Source organism: Gymnoscopelus microlampas, assembly GCF_963454915.1.
Source record: "Gymnoscopelus microlampas genome assembly, chromosome: 15".
Classification (NCBI taxonomy): Eukaryota; Metazoa; Chordata; class Actinopteri; order Myctophiformes; family Myctophidae; genus Gymnoscopelus; species Gymnoscopelus microlampas.
In genome coordinates, this window is record NC_139952.1 from 49,168,971 (window position 1) to 49,194,800 (window position 25,830).

General features: G+C 42.3%; 1 protein-coding gene across 1 annotated transcript in view; it reads left to right on the forward strand.

Moving 5' to 3' along the window:
• Positions 1 to 25,830, forward strand: part of thsd7aa (thrombospondin, type I, domain containing 7Aa) — a gene marked incomplete at both ends in the record, with an annotated part of 204,039 nt that overhangs the window by 141,423 nt on the left and 36,786 nt on the right. Inside the window, 6 exons of the mRNA XM_084080528.1 lie at positions 10,543 to 10,721; positions 14,612 to 14,745; positions 15,615 to 15,768; positions 20,307 to 20,448; positions 21,964 to 22,079; positions 22,871 to 22,988. Of these exons, the coding sequence (XP_083936654.1) occupies positions 10,543 to 10,721; positions 14,612 to 14,745; positions 15,615 to 15,768; positions 20,307 to 20,448; positions 21,964 to 22,079; positions 22,871 to 22,988 (843 nt within the window). The remainder of the gene's footprint in view (positions 1 to 10,542; positions 10,722 to 14,611; positions 14,746 to 15,614; positions 15,769 to 20,306; positions 20,449 to 21,963; positions 22,080 to 22,870; positions 22,989 to 25,830) is intronic.

A 25,830-nucleotide genomic window follows, 5' to 3' on the forward strand; every position in this document is an offset into this window, starting at 1 on the left:
ATACATGACGATGCTGTGATTCATTGATTTGTCATCATTCTGCCCATTTGGTGTCAGTGAGAGGAAAGCAGGCGTTACCACTTGTTCTTTTTATTGGGTCTTGATTGTAAATTCAATAGAGAGAGAGAGAGAGAGAGAGAGAGAAAATAAAAATCAATTTCGGGGAAACAAGGAGCTGTGGCTCCGTTGCTCGCAGCCCAAATCTGTCACGATCCATGTTACATTCCACCGTGTGTGTGTGTGTGTGTGTGTGTGTGTGTGTGTGTGTGTTCATGTGTGTGTGTGTGTGTGTGTGTGTGTGTGTGTGTGTGTGTGTGTGTGTGTGTGTGTGTGTGTGTGTGTGTGTGTGTGTGTGTGTGTGTGTGTGTGTGTGTGTGTGTGTGTGTGTGTGTGTGTGTGTGTGCCGTCGCAATGGGAGAGACAGGAGAATTGAATTAGGAGTCTCACACTGCTGTCATCTTCTCCATCTTCTAGTCCAGGAGAAAGCAGAGAACACATTCACGTTCTCTGTTTGATTTTTGAAGTTTCATTTATTAGCATATGATGAGTTAAAAACAGAAGAAGAAAATACAGATAACCATATTGTGCAGAAGAAAATTAGATAGCCTAGAGGCTTATCCTTAAGTTTCCCTATTGTGTAGAATCAAACATATAAAAAGTATACATATTATTTAAAAAAAATGCCAGTATTACATTCAAGAGATATGCATAAATAGATAGACGTACACACACACACACACACACACACACACACACACACACACACACACACACACACACACACACACACACACACACACACACACACACACACACACACACACACACACACACACACAGATTAACCACCTACCCACCTGCCTACAAACCTACACACCCACATAACCAAATGCATGCATACATATATACATATATACATATATACATATATACATATATACATATATACACATATACATATATACATACATACATGTACTGTAGATGTGTGTGTACACATATACCTACTTATCTACAGCTTTTTGGATATGAGCATTTGTTTGGTAGTTTGCTTCAAAGACCAACAGAGATGGTCATAGGATAGAGAGAGATCATAGGATCAGCAGGATTCCAACGAGTAGACCCTCTATTCCGTACTGAGAACTGCCTGAGGCCTCTTCTCACCGTACTGCCTCAGGTACAGCATATCATTACAGTATGTGATTCACTTTGTGATTAGTTTGTGATTCACTATGTGATTCATTTTGTGATTCACTGTATGAGTCACGGTATGAGTCACAGAGCCCTGGCTGACTGAAGGAAATCCACAGCAACCAGAAGCAGATGGAATCAGACTCTGCTTTATTGTCACATCACAGGTTTACAGGGGGTAAAACATTTTTTTTTTTTTTTTTTTTTATTTAACCTTTATTTCACCAGAGAAATCACATTGAGACTAGTGTCTCTTTTACAAGTGTGCCCTGGCCAAGAGAAGAGGCAAATAAAATGTTACACAGCTCTGCCAGTAACGACAATACAGGACATAACAAAACAAAGACAAACATGACATCCGTAATACCAAAGACCTACTACCAATAGCACCAATACAGACTATTTAAAATACTAATAACAACAATACATCATAAAACTAATAAACTAATATAAGACTAAGATCACAGCAATTGCTACTTGTCAAAGCAGGAGCAATGGTTGGAGAATGTGCCCATGGCAATCCTCTTAAAAGACACTAGAGGGATCAATGAAGCCAATTTTAATCTGGTCTGTAGATCGTTCCATGACCAAGGCCCAAAAAACGCAAGTTTTTTTTTTCCCTGCCTCAGATTTAGTAGTGGGTACGACATAGCGCATCCAGGCATTCGATCTGAGGTTAAGCGAATTTTGGACAAGATTAAATTTTGAACAAATGTACGAGGGGGAATTTCCAAGAATGGCTTTATATATAAAAGTGTACCAATGTAGCAACCTGCGAGATGCTAAGGACCCTACTAGGGAATACAGAATACAATGATGTGTCCTATAGGTGGAGCTGGTAATGAACCTCAACGCAGCATGATAAAGGGGATCAAGTCTACCCAATATTGAGGGACAGGCGAATCGATACACAATGTCGCCATAGTCGAGTTGCGACATAAACAGGCCAGTGACCAGCCTTTTCCTTGAAGCAAAAGAAAAACAGGACTTCATTCTATAAAAGAAGCTTACTGTGAATTTTAACTTCTTAATCAACGCTTCAATGTGATGATTGAAGTTTAACTTGTTATCCAACCAAATTCCCAGATATTTGTAAAGCACCACCCATTCGATGGTTACTCCTTCCAAGGTGGTGATATTTGGGGGGATAATGTCAGCTCTATTTGGAGTAAATAGCATGGCCTTGGTTTTTTGGCCGTTTAATAGCAATTTGCTATTTACCAATTCATGCTGCAATGAGACAAAATCTGAGGCCAAGTTTGAAACTGCTACATCAAAAGAAGGAGCACAAGAGTACAGAATTGTGTCATCGGCATACATATGATACTTACAATGCTTAGATTGACTACAAATATGATTGACATACAAGAGAAAAAGCAATGGACCAAGAATGGAACCTTGGGGGACTCCTTTCTCAAGGGTGATGGAATCAGAAATGGTATCACCAAATTTGACACACTGTGTGCGGCCAACTAAATAGTTTTTGAACCAACCAAGCACATTTTGGCAAAAACCAGCTTTAGAAAGGACCTTGAGCAGTACGTGAGGATCCACGGTATCGAAGAAAACAAGTGGGTGGACATAGTTTTTCTGCTTCAAGTTCCCTCTCTTTTCCTTTTCCTGACAACAACAAAACAATGTTGAGAAATGTCTCAATCCCCTCCAATAATGTCTCGATCCCCTCCATATGGTTTCATTTTACACTCCCAAGAGTAAAATTATTGTTAAACATCTGCATTAGTTAATTTACAAGAAGTCTGCACAATTAGAGAATGTAGAAGAATTGTTATTTTGATCAACGTTTGCCTGTTATCTCGCCTATGGAACCAACATCAACACAGCATGGATGGAATTGTGGACACAATTGTATATCGTATCCAACAATAATAAATATTATACGTTTTGTGGTTCCGTGGTTCAAATGACGAATAAATAATGGTCCTTGATATGAAAAGGGTTGAAACCCACTGTTCTAACGCATATCGATACTGGGGGAGGTCCATGAAAGTGGAGGTGTGATGAGAATGACTGCAGAGTGCAGAGTAATGTGTGAATGGATGGTGGTGAATGCCAGGCAGCTCTTTCCTTCCTCCACGCTGCTGCCTGCTTGCCCCGGAGCTAAAGAAGGAGATCAGTGATGCTAGAGGTTTGTTCATGTGCAGGAGATCAAGGAGGTTGAGAGGTTTCATCCACTGTTAGAGTAGAGGAGGATGTGGACTCACGCTCTCTTCTTCTGCCTGAGGACAGAACGCCTGGCAACCAGGCAAGGCAGTGGTGTCTTTGTATTTGTGCCGCACTATGAGCTTGTAGATCTATTTTTGAATAGCCAAAGAAATCAAAAAATGACACAGATGCATTCCCAGTCTTAATGGGTTAAAAAGTTCTACTAATTTAGTGAAGCAACGTGTAACTCAGCTAACCTCATTCCCCAACATGTCATCAACACACATCATCACAGTGAGAGTTGATAAACAGCCTTACAGATAACACTTCAATATCATTGAAAGATCACCTGCAGTGTAGTTTTAAACGCCAGTTGAATGTAACGTTTCTGTATTGGTGATATTAATGATAATGGTGTATACATGACCATCCTGTGTTTCATTGATTTGTCATCATTCTGCCCATTTGGTGTCAGTGAGAGGAAAGCAGGCGTTACCACTTGTTCTTTTTATTGGGTCTTGATTGTAAATTCAATAGAGAGAGAGAGAGAGAAAAAAGAAAATCAATTTCGGGGAAACAAGGAGCTGTGGCTCCGTTGCTCGCAGCCCAAATCTGTCACGATCCATGTTACATTCCACCGTGTGTGTGTGTGTGTGTGTGTGTGTGTGTGTGTGTGTGTGTGTGTGTGTGTGTGTGTGTGTGTGTGTGTGTGTGTGTGTGTGTGTGTGTGTGTGTGTGTGTGCCGTCGCAATGGGAGAGACAGGAGAATTGAATTAGGAGTCTCACACTGCTGTCATCTTCTCCATCTTCTAGTCCAGGAGAAAGCAGAGAACACATTCACGTTCTCTGTTTGATTTTTGAAGTTTCATTTATTAGCATATGATGAGTTAAAAACAGAAGAAGAAAATACAGATAACCATATTGTGCAGAAGAAAATTAGATAGCCTAGAGGCTTATCCTTAAGTTTCCCTATTGTGTAGAATCAAACATATAAAAAGTATACATATTATTTAAAAAAAATGCCAGTATTACATTCAAGAGATATGCATAAATAGATAGACGTACACACACACACACACACACACACACACACACACACACACACACACACACACACACACACACACACACACACACACACACACACACACACACACACACACACAGATTAACCACCTACCCACCTGCCTACAAACCTACACACCCACATAACCAAATGCATGCATACATATATACATATATACATATATACATATATACATATATACATATATACACATATACATATATACATATATACATACATACATGTACTGTAGATGTGTGTGTACACATATACCTACTTATCTACAGCTTTTTGGATATGAGCATTTGTTTGGTAGTTTGCTTCAAAGACCAACAGAGATGGTCATAGGATAGAGAGAGATCATAGGATCAGCAGGATTCCAACGAGTAGACCCTCTATTCCGTACTGAGAACTGCCTGAGGCCTCTTCTCACCGTACTGCCTCAGGTACAGCATATCATTACAGTATGTGATTCACTTTGTGATTAGTTTGTGATTCACTATGTGATTCATTTTGTGATTCACTGTATGAGTCACGGTATGAGTCACAGAGCCCTGGCTGACTGAAGGAAATCCACAGCAACCAGAAGCAGATGGAATCAGACTCTGCTTTATTGTCACATCACAGGTTTACAGGGGGTAAAACATTTTTTTTTTTTTTTTTTTTATTTAACCTTTATTTCACCAGAGAAATCACATTGAGACTAGTGTCTCTTTTACAAGTGTGCCCTGGCCAAGAGAAGAGGCAAATAAAATGTTACACAGCTCTGCCAGTAACGACAATACAGGACATAACAAAACAAAGACAAACATGACATCCGTAATACCAAAGACCTACTACCAATAGCACCAATACAGACTATTTAAAATACTAATAACAACAATACATCATAAAACTAATAAACTAATATAAGACTAAGATCACAGCAATTGCTACTTGTCAAAGCAGGAGCAATGGTTGGAGAATGTGCCCATGGCAATCCTCTTAAAAGACACTAGAGGGATCAATGAAGCCAATTTTAATCTGGTCTGTAGATCGTTCCATGACCAAGGCCCAAAAAACGCAAGTTTTTTTTTTCCCTGCCTCAGATTTAGTAGTGGGTACGACATAGCGCATCCAGGCATTCGATCTGAGGTTAAGCGAATTTTGGACAAGATTAAATTTTGAACAAATGTACGAGGGGGAATTTCCAAGAATGGCTTTATATATAAAAGTGTACCAATGTAGCAACCTGCGAGATGCTAAGGACCCTACTAGGGAATACAGAATACAATGATGTGTCCTATAGGTGGAGCTGGTAATGAACCTCAACGCAGCATGATAAAGGGGATCAAGTCTACCCAATATTGAGGGACAGGCGAATCGATACACAATGTCGCCATAGTCGAGTTGCGACATAAACAGGCCAGTGACCAGCCTTTTCCTTGAAGCAAAAGAAAAACAGGACTTCATTCTATAAAAGAAGCTTACTGTGAATTTTAACTTCTTAATCAACGCTTCAATGTGATGATTGAAGTTTAACTTGTTATCCAACCAAATTCCCAGATATTTGTAAAGCACCACCCATTCGATGGTTACTCCTTCCAAGGTGGTGATATTTGGGGGGATAATGTCAGCTCTATTTGGAGTAAATAGCATGGCCTTGGTTTTTTGGCCGTTTAATAGCAATTTGCTATTTACCAATTCATGCTGCAATGAGACAAAATCTGAGGCCAAGTTTGAAACTGCTACATCAAAAGAAGGAGCACAAGAGTACAGAATTGTGTCATCGGCATACATATGATACTTACAATGCTTAGATTGACTACAAATATGATTGACATACAAGAGAAAAAGCAATGGACCAAGAATGGAACCTTGGGGGACTCCTTTCTCAAGGGTGATGGAATCAGAAATGGTATCACCAAATTTGACACACTGTGTGCGGCCAACTAAATAGTTTTTGAACCAACCAAGCACATTTTGGCAAAAACCAGCTTTAGAAAGGACCTTGAGCAGTACGTGAGGATCCACGGTATCGAAGAAAACAAGTGGGTGGACATAGTTTTTCTGCTTCAAGTTCCCTCTCTTTTCCTTTTCCTGACAACAACAAAACAATGTTGAGAAATGTCTCAATCCCCTCCAATAATGTCTCGATCCCCTCCATATGGTTTCATTTTACACTCCCAAGAGTAAAATTATTGTTAAACATCTGCATTAGTTAATTTACAAGAAGTCTGCACAATTAGAGAATGTAGAAGAATTGTTATTTTGATCAACGTTTGCCTGTTATCTCGCCTATGGAACCAACATCAACACAGCATGGATGGAATTGTGGACACAATTGTATATCGTATCCAACAATAATAAATATTATACGTTTTGTGGTTCCGTGGTTCAAATGACGAATAAATAATGGTCCTTGATATGAAAAGGGTTGAAACCCACTGTTCTAACGCATATCGATACTGGGGGAGGTCCATGAAAGTGGAGGTGTGATGAGAATGACTGCAGAGTGCAGAGTAATGTGTGAATGGATGGTGGTGAATGCCAGGCAGCTCTTTCCTTCCTCCACGCTGCTGCCTGCTTGCCCCGGAGCTAAAGAAGGAGATCAGTGATGCTAGAGGTTTGTTCATGTGCAGGAGATCAAGGAGGTTGAGAGGTTTCATCCACTGTTAGAGTAGAGGAGGATGTGGACTCACGCTCTCTTCTTCTGCCTGAGGACAGAACGCCTGGCAACCAGGCAAGGCAGTGGTGTCTTTGTATTTGTATTATAGCACGTTTCAACAACGAGGCAATTCAATGTGCTTCACACGAACCGTCAAGCAAAGAAACACAAATGGCATTAGGATGAAATAGAACTAAAGGAAGTAAAAAAATAACAAATACAATCACAGTGCAGAAGAAAGCAAACAGAAAGGTCTTTAGTTGTGATTTAAGATAAATCATAGTGGCAGCATGCAGACTAGGGATGGTACGATATGAACATTTCATGTCACGATTATTATGACCAAAATAATTGTGATTTACGATATTATCGCGATAATCTAAATATGATTAACACTCTTAAAATGCCACCTGTGTTAACCACTTGAACCCCAGCCAGCCATAGTCTCGGGTGCAACATTTGCCAAAAAATAGTCGATCTGCAAGCTCACAACGCAACGCAAAGAGATTTACAGTAGAGAGTGAAAAAAGAGACTGCATTATCCCTGTGTATGACGGAGGACAATTTCACGATAAATTAAAATCTCTGCGATACGATTATTGTGAGCGGCGGTAGACCCTCAGTTTGGCCTTTCTGCCCCAATCAAAAAAACATTGTACGGTCCCCACCCTCCCTCTTTCCTCAGAGTTTTGAAAACGTTTTTTAATACATGTTAGTCTTTTGTTGAGAATGTGAATTCTCTGTGAACTTTTGACTCAAGAGTTTCTACAAATATTGGACATTTGTAAATACCAATACATTTGTGCTTTGTGAAATATAACAGCTTATTATTTTCACTTTCACTAACATTTTTATTTTGATGGCCTTCCTGCCCTGATATTTGGCCTTTGTGCCCTCTAAAGACATTGGCCTTGCCCCTAAAATGATTAGATTTTCTTGGCCTGCTTCCAGGTCAATGTGAACACATTCAGAGTTCAATGAACCCTCCATATTTGTTACTGTATTAAAACCAAGGCCTCTATTTTGAGGACAGTGAATGTCCATGTTTATCTGCAGCACTGTTGGCATATTAACCCATTCAAACAGGGAACGCATCTCTGTAATCTTTTGATATATTTGGTCTATTCAAAAATAGCAGATCTACAAGCTCATAGAGCTATGAGCTTGTATATTTTAGATGTAGATTTTCCACCACTGCCCCCAGGCCAGACCAGAGGAAATGAGTATTTGAAATGAACATGGTTGAGTTGTGATTCTGTTTGTTCTGTTATTAGTGCTGACATGTGTGACCCACAGGCCTGCATGATGATGAAACCCTGGTGGTTTGGTTGTAACATGTCCTTAACATGAAGCTCGTCTGTATTGGCTAAGTGGTCAAGCCTCGTACCACATCAGGCTTTGATCCCTGACAGCGTGTTCCGCGGGTTAGATTCCTGCCTGAATCTCCCTGTGTGTGTCTCTCTGCTACTGTCCTGTCGCTGTCCAAAGGCAGAAAAGCCCCCAAACGGCCCTGACCGCTGGCCTAGCGGTCCGGGCACCTAGGCTCTGATGTAGCACTGATAGTGCGTCTCGGGTTCGAGTCCCGTTCCCGGCGATCTTTACTGCATGTCTCTCCCCCATCTCTCTCTCCCTGTTTCCTGTCCATCTCCACTTTCCTCTATAAATAAAGGCATAAAAGCCCATAAAAAAAATATATATATAATAAAACAATTATAATACTAATACGCTGCTACACACACATGCACGCGCGCGCGCGCACGCACACACACACGCACACGCACACGCACACGCACACGCGCATGCATGCACACATGTCTGTAGGCTCACAAACTAACAACTAAATTAAAACCAAATAATGTGATGAAAATCCAAAGAAAACAATTTAATTGCAGTGTGTTTACTGGTAAACCTTATAACTGTAATGCTTTAAGGCAAATAAGTTGTTTGAATCTGTTATATAAAATAGAATGCTTTCACCACAGACTCAACTTCATGGCGTTGTGACATTTGAGCAGTTTTTCCCCCAAACTTTTCTCTTTTTTCTTAACTGACCTGTTGCTCTATAACAACCATCCAGTTGTTCCTCCACCTCCATCCTCTTCTGACGGAACAACAAACAACAAACTATACCGGCTGAACTTCAGCCTGAAGTGCGGGAAAAAAATCGAAAACGTCTTTGATACAGAAAATAAACGGCGTTTCGAACCAGCAGTTCAACACAGCAGCCCTTCTTCCTTCACGCTTTTGTGGTTTCATTGCATTTGGCATCACAAGCTCCAGTAAACAAGACCATAATGATCCTCACCGCGGTCTGACCGCTGACCAGCGCCTCCACTATAGTTCACCCTCTCTGTTGGGGTGAGACGTGAGCAGGGTTGTCAGATCTGCTTATTATAATTTCCCGGCAAGATTTTTATTTGAAAATGGCCGATCTACAACGCTCACAAAGCTCACAACGCGTCGCATCGCCATGGCTATTTAAACCATGGCTATTTGCAAATAGCCGATCTACAGTACAAGCTCAAAATGTGTCACGATGCGACGCGGGTAGATCTGTATATTTTGATAGCCTATACTTTTGTACTTTTACTCAAGTAAATGTTGATTACAGGACTTTTTTACTTGTAACAGAGTGTTTCTACTTTGCAGTATTGATACTTTTACTTCGAAATATTGCGCAAATTAGAGACTATCTGTAGTTGGACGATGCAAAAACATTGATCCACGCTTTTGTTTTCTCTCGGCTTGATTACTGCAACGCACTCTACTCTGGCCTGCCAAAGAAAACAACTGACAGATTACAACTTGTTCAAAATACGGCAGCCAGAGTTTTAACTAAAACTAGGATGAGAGAACATATTACTCCAGTTCTAGCTTCACTACACTGGCTCCCGGTTGTTTTTAGGATTGATTTTAAAATAATTTTACTAGTTTATAAAGCTCTAAATGGTCTGGCACCTTCCTACCTCTATGACTGCCTAGAGAGATATGTTCCAAACCGGCCCCTCAGGTCTTCAAGTGCTGACCTGCTCGAGGTGCCTACAATGACATATAAAAAATACGGTGAAGCCGCATTCTGCTTCTACGGACCGACAGCGTGGAATAAACTCCCATTACACCTAAGACAGGCAGCCTCTGTGGATAGCTTTAAAGCACAGCTCAAGACCTATTTCTTCACTCTTGCTTTTAGCTGATTTTTTGGTTGATTTTTTAAATCTCTGTGTTATTACCCATGTCCTCACTGTATTGCCTGTTTCACTGCCTTTTGCCATTATTTTAATGATGTTTTATGCTTTTCTTTTTTTTTGCTTCATTGTTAAATTGGTTGTAACTGTAATTGAATTCTTTGCTCTGTAAAGCACTTTGAGCTGCATTTCATGTCATGAAAGGTGCTATACAAATAAAGTTTATTATTATTATTATTAAGTAAAAGAAATGAGTATTTTTTTTCTAACACTGTGTTTTTTTGGTCCAGGGTACATCGAGGAGGCGTGCATCATCCCGTGTCCGTCCGACTGCAAGCTCAGCGAGTGGTCCAACTGGTCGCGCTGCAGCAAGTCGTGCGGCAGCGGGGTCAAGGTGCGCTCCAAGTGGCTGAGGGAGAAGCCCTACAACGGGGGCAGACCCTGTCCCAAGCTGGACCACGTCAACCAGGTCAGCACTAGATCTCACAGTCCACCAATCAGGGGCGGGTTTTTACTTAACTGTTAATTATCATACAAATCATTGCCTGTTAATGATTCAACCCTTTACGACCGGGAACGTTGTCTGTGTCATTTTAAGATTTCTTTGGGCTATTCAAAAATAACAGATCTACAAGCTCATAGCGCGCACCGAGTGCCGCGCTATGAGCTTGTAGATCTGTTTTTTTTAAGAATCAAGATTTTTGGGGCAAATCTTTGAATACGTACTTTTTGAAGCAAAAGTTTGTCAAATATTTTGTTCCAGGGACCCCTAGAAGCAAAGATTTGAGTTACAAATGTTCGCTTTAGAAAAAATATATATATATTCAAAGATTTGCACAAATATTCACGATTTCTCAACAATAGCAGATCTACAAGCTCATAGCACGGCACTTGCCACACTATGAGCTTGTAGATCTGCTATTTTTGAATAGCCAAATAAATCTAAAATGACAGAGATGTGTTCCCGGATTGAATGGGTTAAATGTTAATACTGGAACATATGCGTGTCTACAGTATATTAATTACATTTCTGATTTTTTTTTCCTTTTAGGCTTTGTAACCAAGACAAATCTAAACAAAACCTAATCAAAATAAGTAATGTACTATGGCCAAAACAGGCAATATTTAATAATTGTATACATTTTTAGAGCCACCTACTTTGGCACCTGGTGACATGTATTGCTATGGATACCATAACCTACTTTATATTGAACACACGTGCCGTCTCTGAATGAACATGTCCGTTTTGCACATTAATTTCCACGGTCATATTTCACCAGGGACAATACAGCAGCACACGTCCTCGCTCGATCATGTTTTAATGTTTAATGAAAACATAATGGTTTTGATCTTTCTTTTTTGTCCATGAAGTTGTGACTGTGAACTGTTGGACATTAATTCAATGTTTAATTCATAAGCTATAAGTTAGTTCCTGAACTGAACAGTCTGCCATGTAAGATTAATGACAGCAGGGGAAAGACTTGTTCTCCTGCAGAGGAATATTTAGATCATGTACATGGAGATTTAAATGTATAATTATGTTTAATCAAAAAAAGCACCAAGTAATATGAATTCTGCTTCTTTTTTTAATTCATTCTCCCATCGCGGTGGATTCCATCAACAGGCTCAGGTGAGTGCAACATTTTATTGCAAAAAGTTTAACACTAATGTAATTGGTTAACCTTGTGTCTTGTCTATTTACTTCTACTACGTACGTACAATTAAGGTTTTCACTCAAGTGGTACAATTGAAGGACAACCTTTTTTTTTTTACAACCAAGGTTTATATTTTAGCTTGTAATTAAAGTAAATAAAAGATGAGTGTTACATTTTTTTCATTTACTGCTTTCTATAGTTTTAGCAATTTTCGCAATCTTTTTTTACAGTGGGCGGGGGCATTCGGGCAGGTGGATAAATATGTATTTTTTACACAATAAAAATGTCCGGTGGTCTTTGATGGCCAGATGTGAGTTATAGGCGGCTAGAAGAGCTACTGTAATTGATAATAAAGAAATCGCCGGGTTATTGTGTAAAAAAAATACATATTTAACCACCTGCCCGAATGTCCCGCCCACTGTAACAAAGATTGTGAAAATTGCTATAACTATAGAAAGCAGTAAATGAAAAACCTTGGTTGTAAAAAAAAAAATCACACCCTGTGTGAAGGAAGCGGTGCCTTTGGGGCGGGGCTTAACTCATTTCAGTTCGTCCCTATTGGTGGTCTGAGTCCACTTACCAAATTTGTACTTGGTAGCATGCTGCAAACTGGAATGATGGCTGTTTAAAGCCCAGCCAATGGGCAGACAGAGGGGGCGGGGCTTAGGTAATTACAGTTCGTCCCTATTGGTGGTTTTAGTGCATGTACAAAATTTGTACTCCGTAGCATGCTGCGAACTTGAGTTATGGCTGTTTAAAGGCCAGCCAATGGGAAGACAGAGGGGGCGGGGCTGCAGTAATTCATGCTTGTCCCTATTGGTGGTCTAAGTCCACATACCAAATTTGGACTTGGTGGCATGCTGCAAACTGGAGTTATAGCTGTTTAAAGTCCCGTGCCCTAAACGGGCGGACGGACATAACAGACGCTGGGGGTCCCTGGACCCCGCTTTGATAACTTCAGCAATTCATGCTCGTCCCTATTGGTGGTCTAAGTGCATATACCAAATTTGGACTTGGTGGCATGCTGCAAACTGGAGTTATAGCTGTTTCAAATCCCGTGCCCTAAACGGGCGGACGGACATAACAGACGCTGGGGGTCCCTGGACCCCGCTTTGATAACTTCAGCAATTCATGCTCGTCCCTATTGGTGGTCTAAGTGCACATACCAAATGTGGACTTGGTGGCATGCTGCAAACTGGAGTTATAGCTGTTTCAAATCCCGTGCCCTAAACGGGCGGACGGACATAACAGACGCTGGGGGTCCCTGGACCCCGCTTTGCTAACTTCAGCAATTCATGCTCGTCCCTATTGGTGGTCTAAGTGCACATACCAAATGTGGACTTGGTGGCATGCTGCAAACTAGAGTTATAGCTGTTTCAAATCCCGTGCTCATCATCCCGTGCTGATACGGACGGACGGACATACGGACAAAGTCAAGCTTAGAGCGGTTGGCACCGCTAAAAAGTTGTCCTTTAAGGTTTTCACAGAGAATGTTGGTGATTGGGGATGAATTGGTTTAAAACTCAAACGAATAGTATTAGAAAGAACCTGGGGCCCTTCTCTATATACGCTATATACCCACAAGTTTCCTAGGGCGTTGTGGGCATCACTTCCTGTTGATTTGATCCATGATACCTGATCAAATCGACAGGAAGTGATCCACAGTGGTCCACAACGCCCAAGGAAACTTGTGGATATGGGGATTAGATAGGCTACACGGTTATTCTCCTGAATCTTGACCGTAGCCTCAGTAAACGTGTATGAATTATAATGTATGACCATTATCAGGATTTGTAGACACGTGAAGATTTTTTTTTTTTAATCTCTGCTGGCAACAGCCGTGGAAGGAATACGTTATGTTTTTGGGGTTGTCCAAGCGTCTGTCCGTCCGTTCCATTCTCATGAACACAATAACATCTCAGGAAACGCCTGGAGGGCTTTTCTTTAAAACTTGGTCCAAACTCAAGAGTGAACTGATTGAGGTCAAAAAGGTCAAGCTGATATCCCAGGAACGCTTGGAGGGAAAGTTTCATTCCATCTGATACCAACGTATACGCTGGAATCCACCAAGAACTGATTACAATGTGCAGCTCAAAGGTCATGGTCACTGTGACCTCGCACAACGTTTGATAAATGTCGATAACAGTGATAACTTAGACAGCATCCACTGAGAACGCCTTCTGAGTTGGCAGCAGCAGTCTGCCATGCATTCCTATGATAAAGACAGTCTGCCATGAGCTTGTAGATCGGCTATTTTTGGTGGTGTCGTGTCTCAGTGACTGTGGGTCAGTACAGTGTGGTACAGTGGTCTTATTGTATTGTTTTAGGTGTATGAGGTGGTGCCGTGTCTCAGTGACTGTGGGTCAGTACGTGTGGTACAGTGGTCTTATTGTATTGTTCTAGGTGTATGAGGTGGTACCGTGTCTCAGTGACTGTGGGTCAGTACGTGTGTTACAGTGGTCTTATTGTATTGTTTTAGGTGTATGAGGTGGTGCCGTGTCTCAGTGACTGTGGGTCAGTATGTGTGGTACAGTGGTCTTATTGTATTGTTTTAGGTGTATGAGGTGGTGCCGTATCTCAGTGACTGTGGGTCAGTATGTGTGGTACAGTGGTCTTATTGTATTGTTCTAGGTGTATGAGGTGGTGCCGTGTCTCAGTGACTGTGGGCAGTACGTGTGGTACAGTGGTCTTTGTATTGTTCTAGGTGTATGAGGTGGTGCCGTGTCTCAGTGACTGTGGGCAGTACGTGTGGGTGGCAGAGCCCTGGAGCGTGTGGAAAGTCAGCAACGTGGACCTGAAGGAGAACTGTGGCGAGGGAATCCAGACCAGGAAAGTCAGGTAAGCATCGTGACCGTTAACACACACAACATGGCGAGGCAGAGTTTTTACACGTTAAAGGAGTAGTTCACCCCCAAAAAATACTATCAATTACACACCCCATGAAGCATTGAATTAAAGGAGATTTTGTTTTGTTTTCGTTGCATTCCTGAGGCAATAATTTGATTACCGGCGGAAAGATGCTAATGTATCCGGTAGGAGACTCTTTGAGACTCCACCTGTCATCAAATTATTGGCTCAGGAATCCGGCGAAGACAAAAACAACTCCATGAATTCAAGGCTTCATGGGGCGTGGGTGGAATTGATAGAAAATACGATTGTTTTTGGCCGAACTAGTGCCTTTAAAGTGAAAAACTAACTGAGCAGCTGAGGTTAGTTTGCACTGGCATTGACTTTGACTTTGAAACCCAAGCTAAAAGAAAACCTTGATGTTCTCTTTTACTACTCTTACTAAGAAGCACAACATAAATAAAACATCACCCTACAAATGTCAGCTTAGCACCTGCGTACCACCTGTTTCTTTTTTTATCTTCATATTATTATTTCATTTTTTTAAAAATCTATTCACGTAATATGATTTTAAAAGCCTTTTTTACATCCTTGAATGCCTTTTTATGTCCTTTATAAAGCACCTTGAATTGCCTTTGAGTCTGAAATGTACTGTGTTGTGCTGCCTTGACTTTTCTTGCTGCTTTAGAATGTCAACGTTCACTATTATCCAGTAATGAAAGGTATTAATGAGCTGCTGTATAAAAACACCACACTGTGTGTGTGTGTGTGTGTGTGTGTGTGTGTGTGTGTGTGTGTGTGTGTGTGTGTGTGTGTGTGTGTGTGTGTGTGTGTGTGTGTGTGTGTGTGTGTGCATGCAGGTGTATGCAAAACACCATCGACGGCCCGTCGGACCAGGTGGAGGACTACCTGTGTGACCCGGAGGAGATGCCGCTAGGGGCGCGGGACAGCCGTCTGCCCTGTCCTGAGGACTGTGTTCTGTCTGACTGGGAAGCCTGGAGCCCCTGTACCCTGGTACTGATATCTACTCTATGTACCTTCTGTTTATACTCACTGCCCATGCACCCTGGTACTGATATCTACTCTATGTACCGTCTGTTTGTACGTAGATCATAGATTTTATAATGTAATCATTTATATCTAAAACGTAACTAGTAACTAAAGCTGTCAAATAATTGTAGTGGAGTAAAAGTAGAATATTTGCCTCTGAGATGTAGAATTCAAGTATAGACAATTGGAAATACTCCAGTAAAGTAAACAATACCTCAAAATTGTACTTAAGTACAGTAGTTGAGTAAATGTACTTAGTTACTTTTACACCACTGCCAGTCACATGCCTGCCTACACTTGAAGCCGAGAGTGAATACCAACAGAAGAATATCGCAGGGGATTTAGGCAAAACAAATTGTGGGGGGGGGGGGGCGGGGGGGCACTACCCACATGGTTAGCTGCGTTGCTCATTCCGCAAATGCACAAATCCCATTGAAGTGGAGAGTTGCCCGCAATAGAGTATGTTAAAAAAAACTATTGCAAGCACTGTTGCAATGCTTGTATAATGTAAGTTGTACTGTATCTACTTCATAAATTAGTTAACACTAGTGTGGGGCCCATTATCATAGTACTAGCGAGCCAGTCTATGATGTCAGTAGTACTATGACATCATCTTGATGACATCAGGGATCTCCATATATGGACATAAAAGGCAAACAGCCTGAGAGACAGAGTGTTACTCAAGAGATGTGAGGGTTTATAGATTTCAAGACCAACCATTGCACTGATCCCACCGACTTCCCACTGGGCCCCTTCACTCCCTAGAAACACACACACACACACACACACACACACACACACACACACACACACACACACACACACACACACACACACACACACACACACACACACACACACACACACACACACACACACACACACACACACACACACACACAGATTTGCGTAATTTCTAGAGAGATCAGAGCGCTCTATGATGTCAAAACGTCACGCGGGGCTCGGAGCAGAAGATTCTTAGAGCGTATTTTTTGAATGGATGCACCCTGGGATTAGACCAGCTCTTTATTCTCTGGTGCTTTACGGAATCATACAGTCATGCTGCTTGCCAGGCCACGGTTAGGAACGTATAAAGTCCATAATTTATCACTGCTACACAGAAATGAAGTGCCACGGGGGAAGAGAGCAGATTTAATTCAGGCTAAAGTAGGTGGGATTGCTTGCATCAGCCATCGCCCACCCTTATGGAATGAATCATATCATTGTGTTAATCCAGTAACAGTAGTGAAATAAGATATAAATAGGCTCCTCCACATTTAACTGTCGGGCAGAAACCTTATATCTAAGGGGAACGGTGGCGCTGTCGCCTCACAGCTAGAAGGTTCTGGGTTTGATTCCCGCCGGGGACGATGTGGGCTCTGGGGCCGGCGAGGGTTGGCGAAAGGGCCTTTCTGTGTGGAGTTTGCATGTTCTCCCCATGTCCCCTAGGGTAGATACCCTCACAAAAACATGCAGTAATCCTGGTCTCTATACCCCTGGTCAGCCTGATGGAGGGGAAAGGAACTGGTTGGAATAACGCGTTCCTTCCAAGTTGGAGCATATTGTGTTGTTGAGCAAGGAAGCATGAGCTTTGTTCAGGGCTCTCCCCAGGCTGGCAGAGGGAGAGTAGCGACCAGGATTACAGTACTGTGCACAATACTGAAGAAATGAAAAGTATTGTGACTAGATAATAACTACATTTCCATTTACTAAAAAGTAAAGGTTGATCTTCTCTAGTTTTAGATGAAACCTGACATCCTTCAGCCATGTGGAGAACAACAATGAGCTTTAGGATTCTGTCCAATTAAACAGGATAAAACGGCAAGCTATAGCCAGGAGACCACATGATGGGCAGCATTCTCTGGTTTTACACAAAATATTGTGTATAGGCCTCACCCAGGGATTTAAAAATGGAGCCCCAGAATTCATACAGACAGGGATTATGACCAACACATGTGAATTAAAAAGTGCTGATTTGGTTAGCAGCTACCTCGCCTCTTAAGCCTGGTTCAGAGCAAAAGATTTGCAACGAGACAAATCTGTTTTAAGCCCGATTTATACTCGGCCGTACGGTAGGAGCGTAAGTTTAAGCATCAAAGCGTCGTGGAGAAATATTGCAGCGGTCTGAGTTACCCTTTAGTAAAGCAGATACTTCTTCTTGTAGAGAGAGCTGGCCTTTATAAACAACTTCATTCACAGTATGCTGTCTCCACAGGAGCTGTCCCCCCACTAGAAATAATGTCATTCAACACAGGAGCTGTAGACCAATAGAAATAGTGTCATTCAACACACAGGAGCTGTAGACCAATAGAAATAGTGTCATTCAACACAAGGGCTGTAGACCAATAGAAATAGTGGCATTCAACACACAGGAGCTGTAGACCAATAGACATAGTGTCATTCAATAGCAGTTCAACATGTAAGCATGCATGCACACACACACTTCAAGCCCTATATACCGTAGTTCTCCTAACAAAAAAGAAGCCTTGAATTATTGAGTCTCCGGCAGGAGTCCCCTACTGTAAAACTGTAATTGATAGAAAATACGTATTTTTTGTGTGGTGAACTACTCCTTTAAGTAAAGTACTTAACCCTAGAACAGGGGGCCCTCTAAAAAAAATCAATATCATAATAAGACCTCATGTAGGCAAAAATCTGTGAAAAATGTGACAACTGTGGGAGAGCCCACACAATGTTTGTTTTACTCTGTTTCACTTATGTCGGGTGAAAATCACCCAAAGACCAGGGATGGGGGGGGGGCGGGGGGGGGGGGGGGGGGGGGGGCAGGGAAACAAGCCTACAGTACCTTCGATGATGTCACTGATTATCCTGAAGGCCCCGCCCCCACCTCAGACATCAGCAACACAATGAAAATCACATAATCAGAATGTGGGTGTGGGTGAAAATCACCTGACGTCAGTGTTCTAGGGTTGAAGTGTACTTCATGTAATCACACCGCCATACATACATATAAATAGCACGACGCATCTAAATCCTGGATGTACAACAAGAACCATACGCTGGAATTTGTAGCGACGCAGAGTGGAGGGGGGGGGGGGGGGAGGTGGCGGCCAGTCTGTCACGCAACCCGGCGGTCCTGTAGGGAGAGCTAATTAGCATGGATATGGAATGTGTGTCCCTGCACCACAAATAGAAAACCGCTTGACACGCGTTTGAGTCCGGGGGCCGGTTTCATCTGGCTGCCGGGGGGAACGCAGACCGCTACGCTGCCAACAGCTGCAGAGAGAGAGAGAGAGAGAGAGAGAGAGAGAGAGAGAGAGAGAGAGAGAGAGAGAGAGAAAGAGAGAGAGATAAAGAGAGCGAGAGCGAGAGAGAGAGAGAGAGAAACCCGTGAGCGGTAAAATGTGTGAGAGAGGAGGAAATGATGCCTGTGAAATGTGTTTGAACCTGTCGGGGGTAAATGCTCTCTGGCTTTACAAACTGGCTTCTCATATCCTCTGCTGGCATTAAAGTATCATGTGGTATGTTTAGCTTATTGACTAAACCACTCACTCTGCACTTGACACCAAGCCTTCCAGAAGCGTTCTGTGGTTTGGTAGCATGTTTGTATGTTATTTAAAAGGACCACTTCACCCGTTTTCAACACTTGATGTTCGTATAATTGGTCCTCATTAATGCTCATTATTATAAGATGGCATCATTTCTGTCTATTCTCTCTTTGGCTTTAACCTTGCCTAAGGGCGGCACTTTATGTAAACACCTGCATAACGATGTTAACGTTATTCACCCAAAGAAATACTGACTGAAGTTAAATGGGGACCATTGTTAACGACAAGAAAAAACATGTATAAAACATTCTCTTGTGAACCTGAATAATAGGCTCATCAGTGATTAGATTACATTAGTTTTCATATAGTTTTAAAGATATAAAGACACCATGAATTATTGGCTCAGGAATATGACACAAACTAAAAAGTATACAGGCTTCATATAGGGTGAGTAATTGAAAGGGAAAAGAAAGTAGTCCTTTTGTGAGAAAATTCTCTATATTTACGTACATTACGATATTATGGTGGAAGCTGTGAATCAATGGCATATACCAGGGGACTTCAACAGGGCGTCCGGGACCCCTAGGGGGTCCTCAGAGTAACTAGAGGGGGGGCACCAAATCTTTGTGTGGTAGGGACTAACCACGCAAACCACTTGAACCCAATCATCCTTATTCTGAGGTGAACATTAGCCAAAATTAGCTGTGAGGCGTTGTGTGCTTGTAGATAGGCTATTTTCGGCAAAGAGGTTTGGTGTAGAGGAAAAAAGAGCAGCCCTACAGAGCCAACGGTCAAGTTTATAAAGTATTGAAGGTTTACATGATTAAATGTCTGAAAACACACATTTAACATGAATGCAATATGTAGTTGGGGGTTCCTGCTTCATCTCTCTCTCACATTTGAAGACCCCTGGCATATACAGTACTGATGCCCATTATGTTCCTTTATACCTGCGTGAATATAAACAGCGTCCTCTTTGTGCCCCTCATGTAGCCCTGCAGAGTGAACAGCACTCGGGAACGGACTGCGGTCCCGATCCGCCAGCCCGGCGAGGGCAAAGACTGTCCCCCCACCAAAGAGACGGAGCCCTGCGGACTCAACAGGAACTGCTTCCATTACTCCTACAACATCACTGGTGAGAATATCATCTGAAACATCCACACCTATAGAATATCATCTGAAACATCCACACCTATAGAATATCCTCTGAAACATCCACACCTATAGAATATCATCTGAAACATCCACACCTATAGAATATCATCTGAAACATCCACACCTATAGAATATCCTCTGAAACATCCACACCTATATAATATCATCTGAAACATCCACACCTATAGAATATCATCTGAAACATCCCCACCTATAGAATATCATCTGAAACATCCACACCTATATAATATCATCTGAAGCATCCACACCTATAGAATATCATCTGAAACATCCACACCTATATAATATCATCTGAAGCATCCACACCTATAGAATATCATCTGAAACATCCACACCTATATAATATCATCTGAAGCATCCACACCTATAGAATATCATCTGAAACATCCACACCTATATAATATCATCTGAAGCATCCACACCTATAGAATATCATCTGAAACATCCACACCTATATAATATCATCTGAAGCATCCACACCTATAGAATATCATCTGAAACATCCCCACCTATAGAATATCATCTGAAACATCCCCACCTATAGAATATCATCTGAAACAACCTAGCGCTAAGGTAAAAGTGCAATATATCAGCTACCTACTTTCTTAAACAGATGAGACAAAATAGCAAAATCAAATGAGCACGAGCTAAAACAAATAAGTGTATCGACTAAACAAGATCCAATAAAACAATAGTTCGTACAACTAGTTAACAACAAGTAGGCCAGGCAAAGAGGAAGGGTAGTGTTTCCTGAAGAGGTGGGTTTTCAGCCTGCGGCGAAAGATGGGCAGTGACTCTGCTGTCCTGACATCAGTGGGAAGTTCATTCCACCACTGTGGGGCCAGAACAGAAAAAAAGTCGTGACCGTGTCGATCGACCAGAAGGACCCTTGAGTGACGAGGCAATCAGTCGCCCCGAGGTGGCAGAACGAAGTGGTCGGGCAGGGGTGTAAGCATCGACCATAGCCCGGAGGTAAGAAGGAGCTGTTCCTTTCTCTGCCCTATAGGCTAGAACCAGGGTTTTAAACTGAATGCGAGCTGCTACGGGGAGCCAGTGTAGAGAACGGAGAAGGATAGTTGTGTGGGAGAACTTGGGGCGGTTGAACACCAGACGAGCCGCAGCTTTCTGAACAAGCTCCAGAGGTCTGATGGCAGATGCCGGAGCACCAGCAAGGAGAGCGGAAACAGGAAGGGTCGAGCGGAAACAGGAAGGGTCCTTGGTATAGAGCCCTGGGGGGACTCCGGGGGTCAACAAAGTTTATTGTTTTAAGTGGTTCAAGTGAATATTGTTGTGTGACCTGTTGTTGTTTTCTGAACATATTTAGTTGGGATGGTTTGGAGCCTGCGGAGGCGGAGGACGTAGGTTGTGTGTTTTTTTGGATGATGATCATGTGGGCTGTGTGTGTGTGTGTGTGTGTGTGTGTGTGTGTGTGTGTGTGTGTGTGTGTGTGTGTGTGTGTTTGTTTTCCTGGCAGATTGGAGCACCTGTCAGCTGAGTGAGAGAGCGGTGTGTGGGAGTGGGATTAAGACCCGCATGCTGGACTGCGTTCGCAGCGACGGCAAATCTGTGGACCTTCGCTTCTGTGAGGAGGTGGGTCGAGTGTCATGTGCTTATACAACCCCCCCCCCACCCCCACAAATAAAACATCATTTACAGCTTCATGCAGGAACGGATTAAGACTCAAGGCAAGGATCCCTGAGCCAATTATTCTTCAGGGGTCGCTAAAAGATAGACCCCCCCCCCACCCTGACCCTCCCAATGCTACAGGCAGTCGGGTTAGTCGATGTAGTTTTCTACTTTTCTAAGTATTAACAAGTTCTTGTTAATACTTCAATGGGTCAAAATATCTATAAAACCCACAGACACACTTAATCACTTTCACAGCTTTTCCAACATAGCAAAAAACATCAGATCTACAAGCTCACAACGAGTCACATTGGCTATTTTTTGCTACTTTTGTGTGACATTGTAGTATGAAGAAGTAAGGAGTTGATTTGCAGGAAGAAAAAAACAACACCAGAAGCTGAAAGATGGAGATACAAGGTTTCTGCCCGACAACAACAATATATTTAATTGAAGTAAATTGTCGAAGGGGCTTGTGGTCCCTGAGCACTGACAACCCCATTGGCCCCTGGACCATAATGTAGGCTTAATGTAGTAGATATGCCTCTCCACTCAAACCTTTGATTGAGTCACTGATTGATTGAATACTTTAACAAGATTGTTAACAGTACAAGTAGTAACAGTCAAAGGTTCTGCTAATAGGATAACACAATAAACCCCCAGGGGGCTTGTTTCCATTGTGGTCCATTGTACTCAATTCATCAGTTAGACAAAGAATACACTACATATATGTGCTGTTGTTTGTTTTGTTTTTTCAGCTGGGTCTGGAGAGGAAGTGGCAGATGAACGCTTCCTGTGTGGTGGAATGCCCCGTCAACTGCCAGCTCTCTGATTGGTCCACGTGGTCAGACTGTACCCACTCATGTGGTCTGGCCGGTACGTTGCTCTCGCTGACCGCCATTTTGAAACTAATAGGGTTGGGATCCGGAACCGGAGGAAACGGATCCAACGTTGAGGAACCAGAATGGGTTCCATCACATTTAGGAACCGGGTTTCTGTCACACTGTCAGAGCTGGTATAAGGACTTCATGTCTGATATACCATTACAACACCAGGGGGTTCTCAAACGTTTTAATTTCAAGGACCACCATAACTCTGAGAGTTTACACATGGAACCGTTAAGAGGGAACCATTTTGTACTCTCAGAGTTACAGACCTGTAAGGGTCCATTTCGAACCCTGTAGGAATGGTGAAACCGATAAAGGGATAGTTCACCCCCAAAATGACTATTTTTTCCTATCAATTACACATCCCATGAAACCTTGAATTCATGGAGTTTATTTTCTTTTTTTGTCGCATTCCTAAGCCAATAATTTGATGACCGGAGACTCAATGGAGACCCTTTGAGTCCCCTATACCGGAAACTCTGCCAGTCATCAAATTATTGTCTTAGGAATGCGACAAAAACGCACAAATCTCCATGAATTCAAAACTCCATGGGGTGAGTACATGGATAGACTACAGGTTCAGGTGTTGGCCTTCCCCACAGGAGACCCGGATTCGATTGTGGGATGTTCAGAATGTCTTCAATGAGGGAGAACCACAGAATAGTTTATTCTGAACAGCAGATGTGCTTCCAGGTTTTTATGTTTGAACACCACGTTAAACTATTATTCTGAATCATAACAGAGCAATCTGATATCATTTAAAACATGTCTGGAGGGAGACTTCAAGTTTGTCACCCACAATAATTATTATGCAGCATAAAGGCTGCGTACGTAATATGTTGTACTGTGTGAGTCACACCTTCCCGGCGCTGCAGAATGTGCATCATGGCGGCTCCACAAGCCTCCCTGATGCAGCTGAACAGAAAGAAATGCAGTCTCTTTCTTTCTTTTCCAGACAGTAGTGGTTCGGCCAAACCAGAAACATCACCGGCCGCATGACGCGAGAAAAAAGTGTTTTTAGCCCTAAACCAACTGCAGAAGGAGGATAATGATGACCTGCCGTGTAATTCCATAGCATCAGATCATTGATCGGTGCTCCATTATGACGGTCTGCTCTGAGCCTGGGGGGAGATGGGTGATCCATTATGACTGTCTGCCTCTCTCTGCTCTCCAAGAGTCCTTGAGAGAAAGCCAGGAGGCAGAGCTTAATACACACCCACATATCCTCTCTGTCAGGTGGAAACCTTCTATGTCCAAAACTGTTCCTTTTCAGGAAATGGGGGAAAAAAATGACCTGTATTCCAATGGATCCAATGTAGTCTTTATCTAGTCACTGTTGTTAAAGGGCCAGACCACTTTGGTAGAGGTCTGGGTTGTGTAGTTACCTTGCCATGATGTAACTCTTAAGGTGGACAAGAAATCATTGCTCCACTGATAAGAAATGTATAATTCAAAATATGCTCTTCATTGACTTACATTGTACGCTGAAACAACTCTCAAAGTCACTCTTTTAGCACATAAACGAACGCAAGCAAAGTTGATTCAGACAACATAGAACATCACCAAACCCAGTACTGTTTCTTGTTTTGTTTATAAAAATGTCAACTTCCTGTTGATTTTACTACTGAAGATCCGGATCCGGATTCACGGATCCAGTCCAGGTTTTCTTCCTAATAAAAATTTAGAAATCAACAGGAAGTTAAAATAATATTGTTTAATACATATTATGTATTAAAAAAACAAACAGTACTGGGTTTGGTGATGTTCTATATTGTCTGAATCAACTTTGTTAGTTTTCGCTAACTCTGTGTGACACTGCAGTACGACACAGTAGGGCAATCATTTACGGAAAAAGAGAAAAACATTTGAGATAACGGAGATACAAGGTTTCTGCCTGAAACAGCAGCGATATGAAAACCCATACAGAATAGTTATTGTGGTATAACCCTGATCTGTCCCCAGGCAGCCAGGGTGGTGGGATACAGTGGCAGAAAGTAACTAAGTACATTTGCTCAAGTACAAATCATCAATATATTATTTTGACTCGCAACAGAGTGCTTTTGTATTGTGGTATTGCTACTTGTACTTAAGTAAAACAAACATCTGAGCGCTTCTTCCGCCACGGATTATGGTAGAACCCTAATCTGCCCCCCAGGCGGGGAGGATATTTATTTTCCTCCCAGGATGGTGGGAGAGGAAGGAGAACAGGTTGGACCTCGGCAGAACAAAGCCTTCCTGTCTTTGCTGCTCTGTGTTTCATTTCTCTCTCCATCTTAACTGTATAGAGCTGATGCTTCCCCGGACAAACTCAGGACTCTTATTTCTCTTATTTTCCCGGTGCTTCGCCCAGGTGGGCGTGGTTTTGAGGTTGGGTTTAGGCATAGTTTGTGTGAGGTTAGGGTTTAGGTTAGGCATAGTTTTTGTGAGGTTTAGGTTAGGGTTAGGCATAGTTTCTGTGAGGTTAGGGTTAGGTTTAGGGTTAGGCATAGTTGTTGTGAGGTCAGGGTTAGGGTTAGGCATAGTTTCTGTGAGGTTAGGGTTAGGCATAGTTTCTGTGAGGTTAGGGTTAGGGTTAGGCATAGTTTCTGTGAGGTTAGGGTTAGGGTTAGGCATAGTTTCTGTGAGGTTAGGGTTAGGGTTAGGCATAGTTTCTGTGAGGTTAGGGTTAGGGTTAGGCATAGTTTCTGTGAGGTTAGGGTTAGGCATAGTTTCTGTGAGGTTAGGGTTAGGCATAGTTTCTGTGAGGTTAGGGTTAGGCATAGTTTCTGTGAGGTTAGGGTTAGGCATAGTTTCTGTGAGGTTAGGGTTAGGCACAGTTTCTGTGAGGTTAG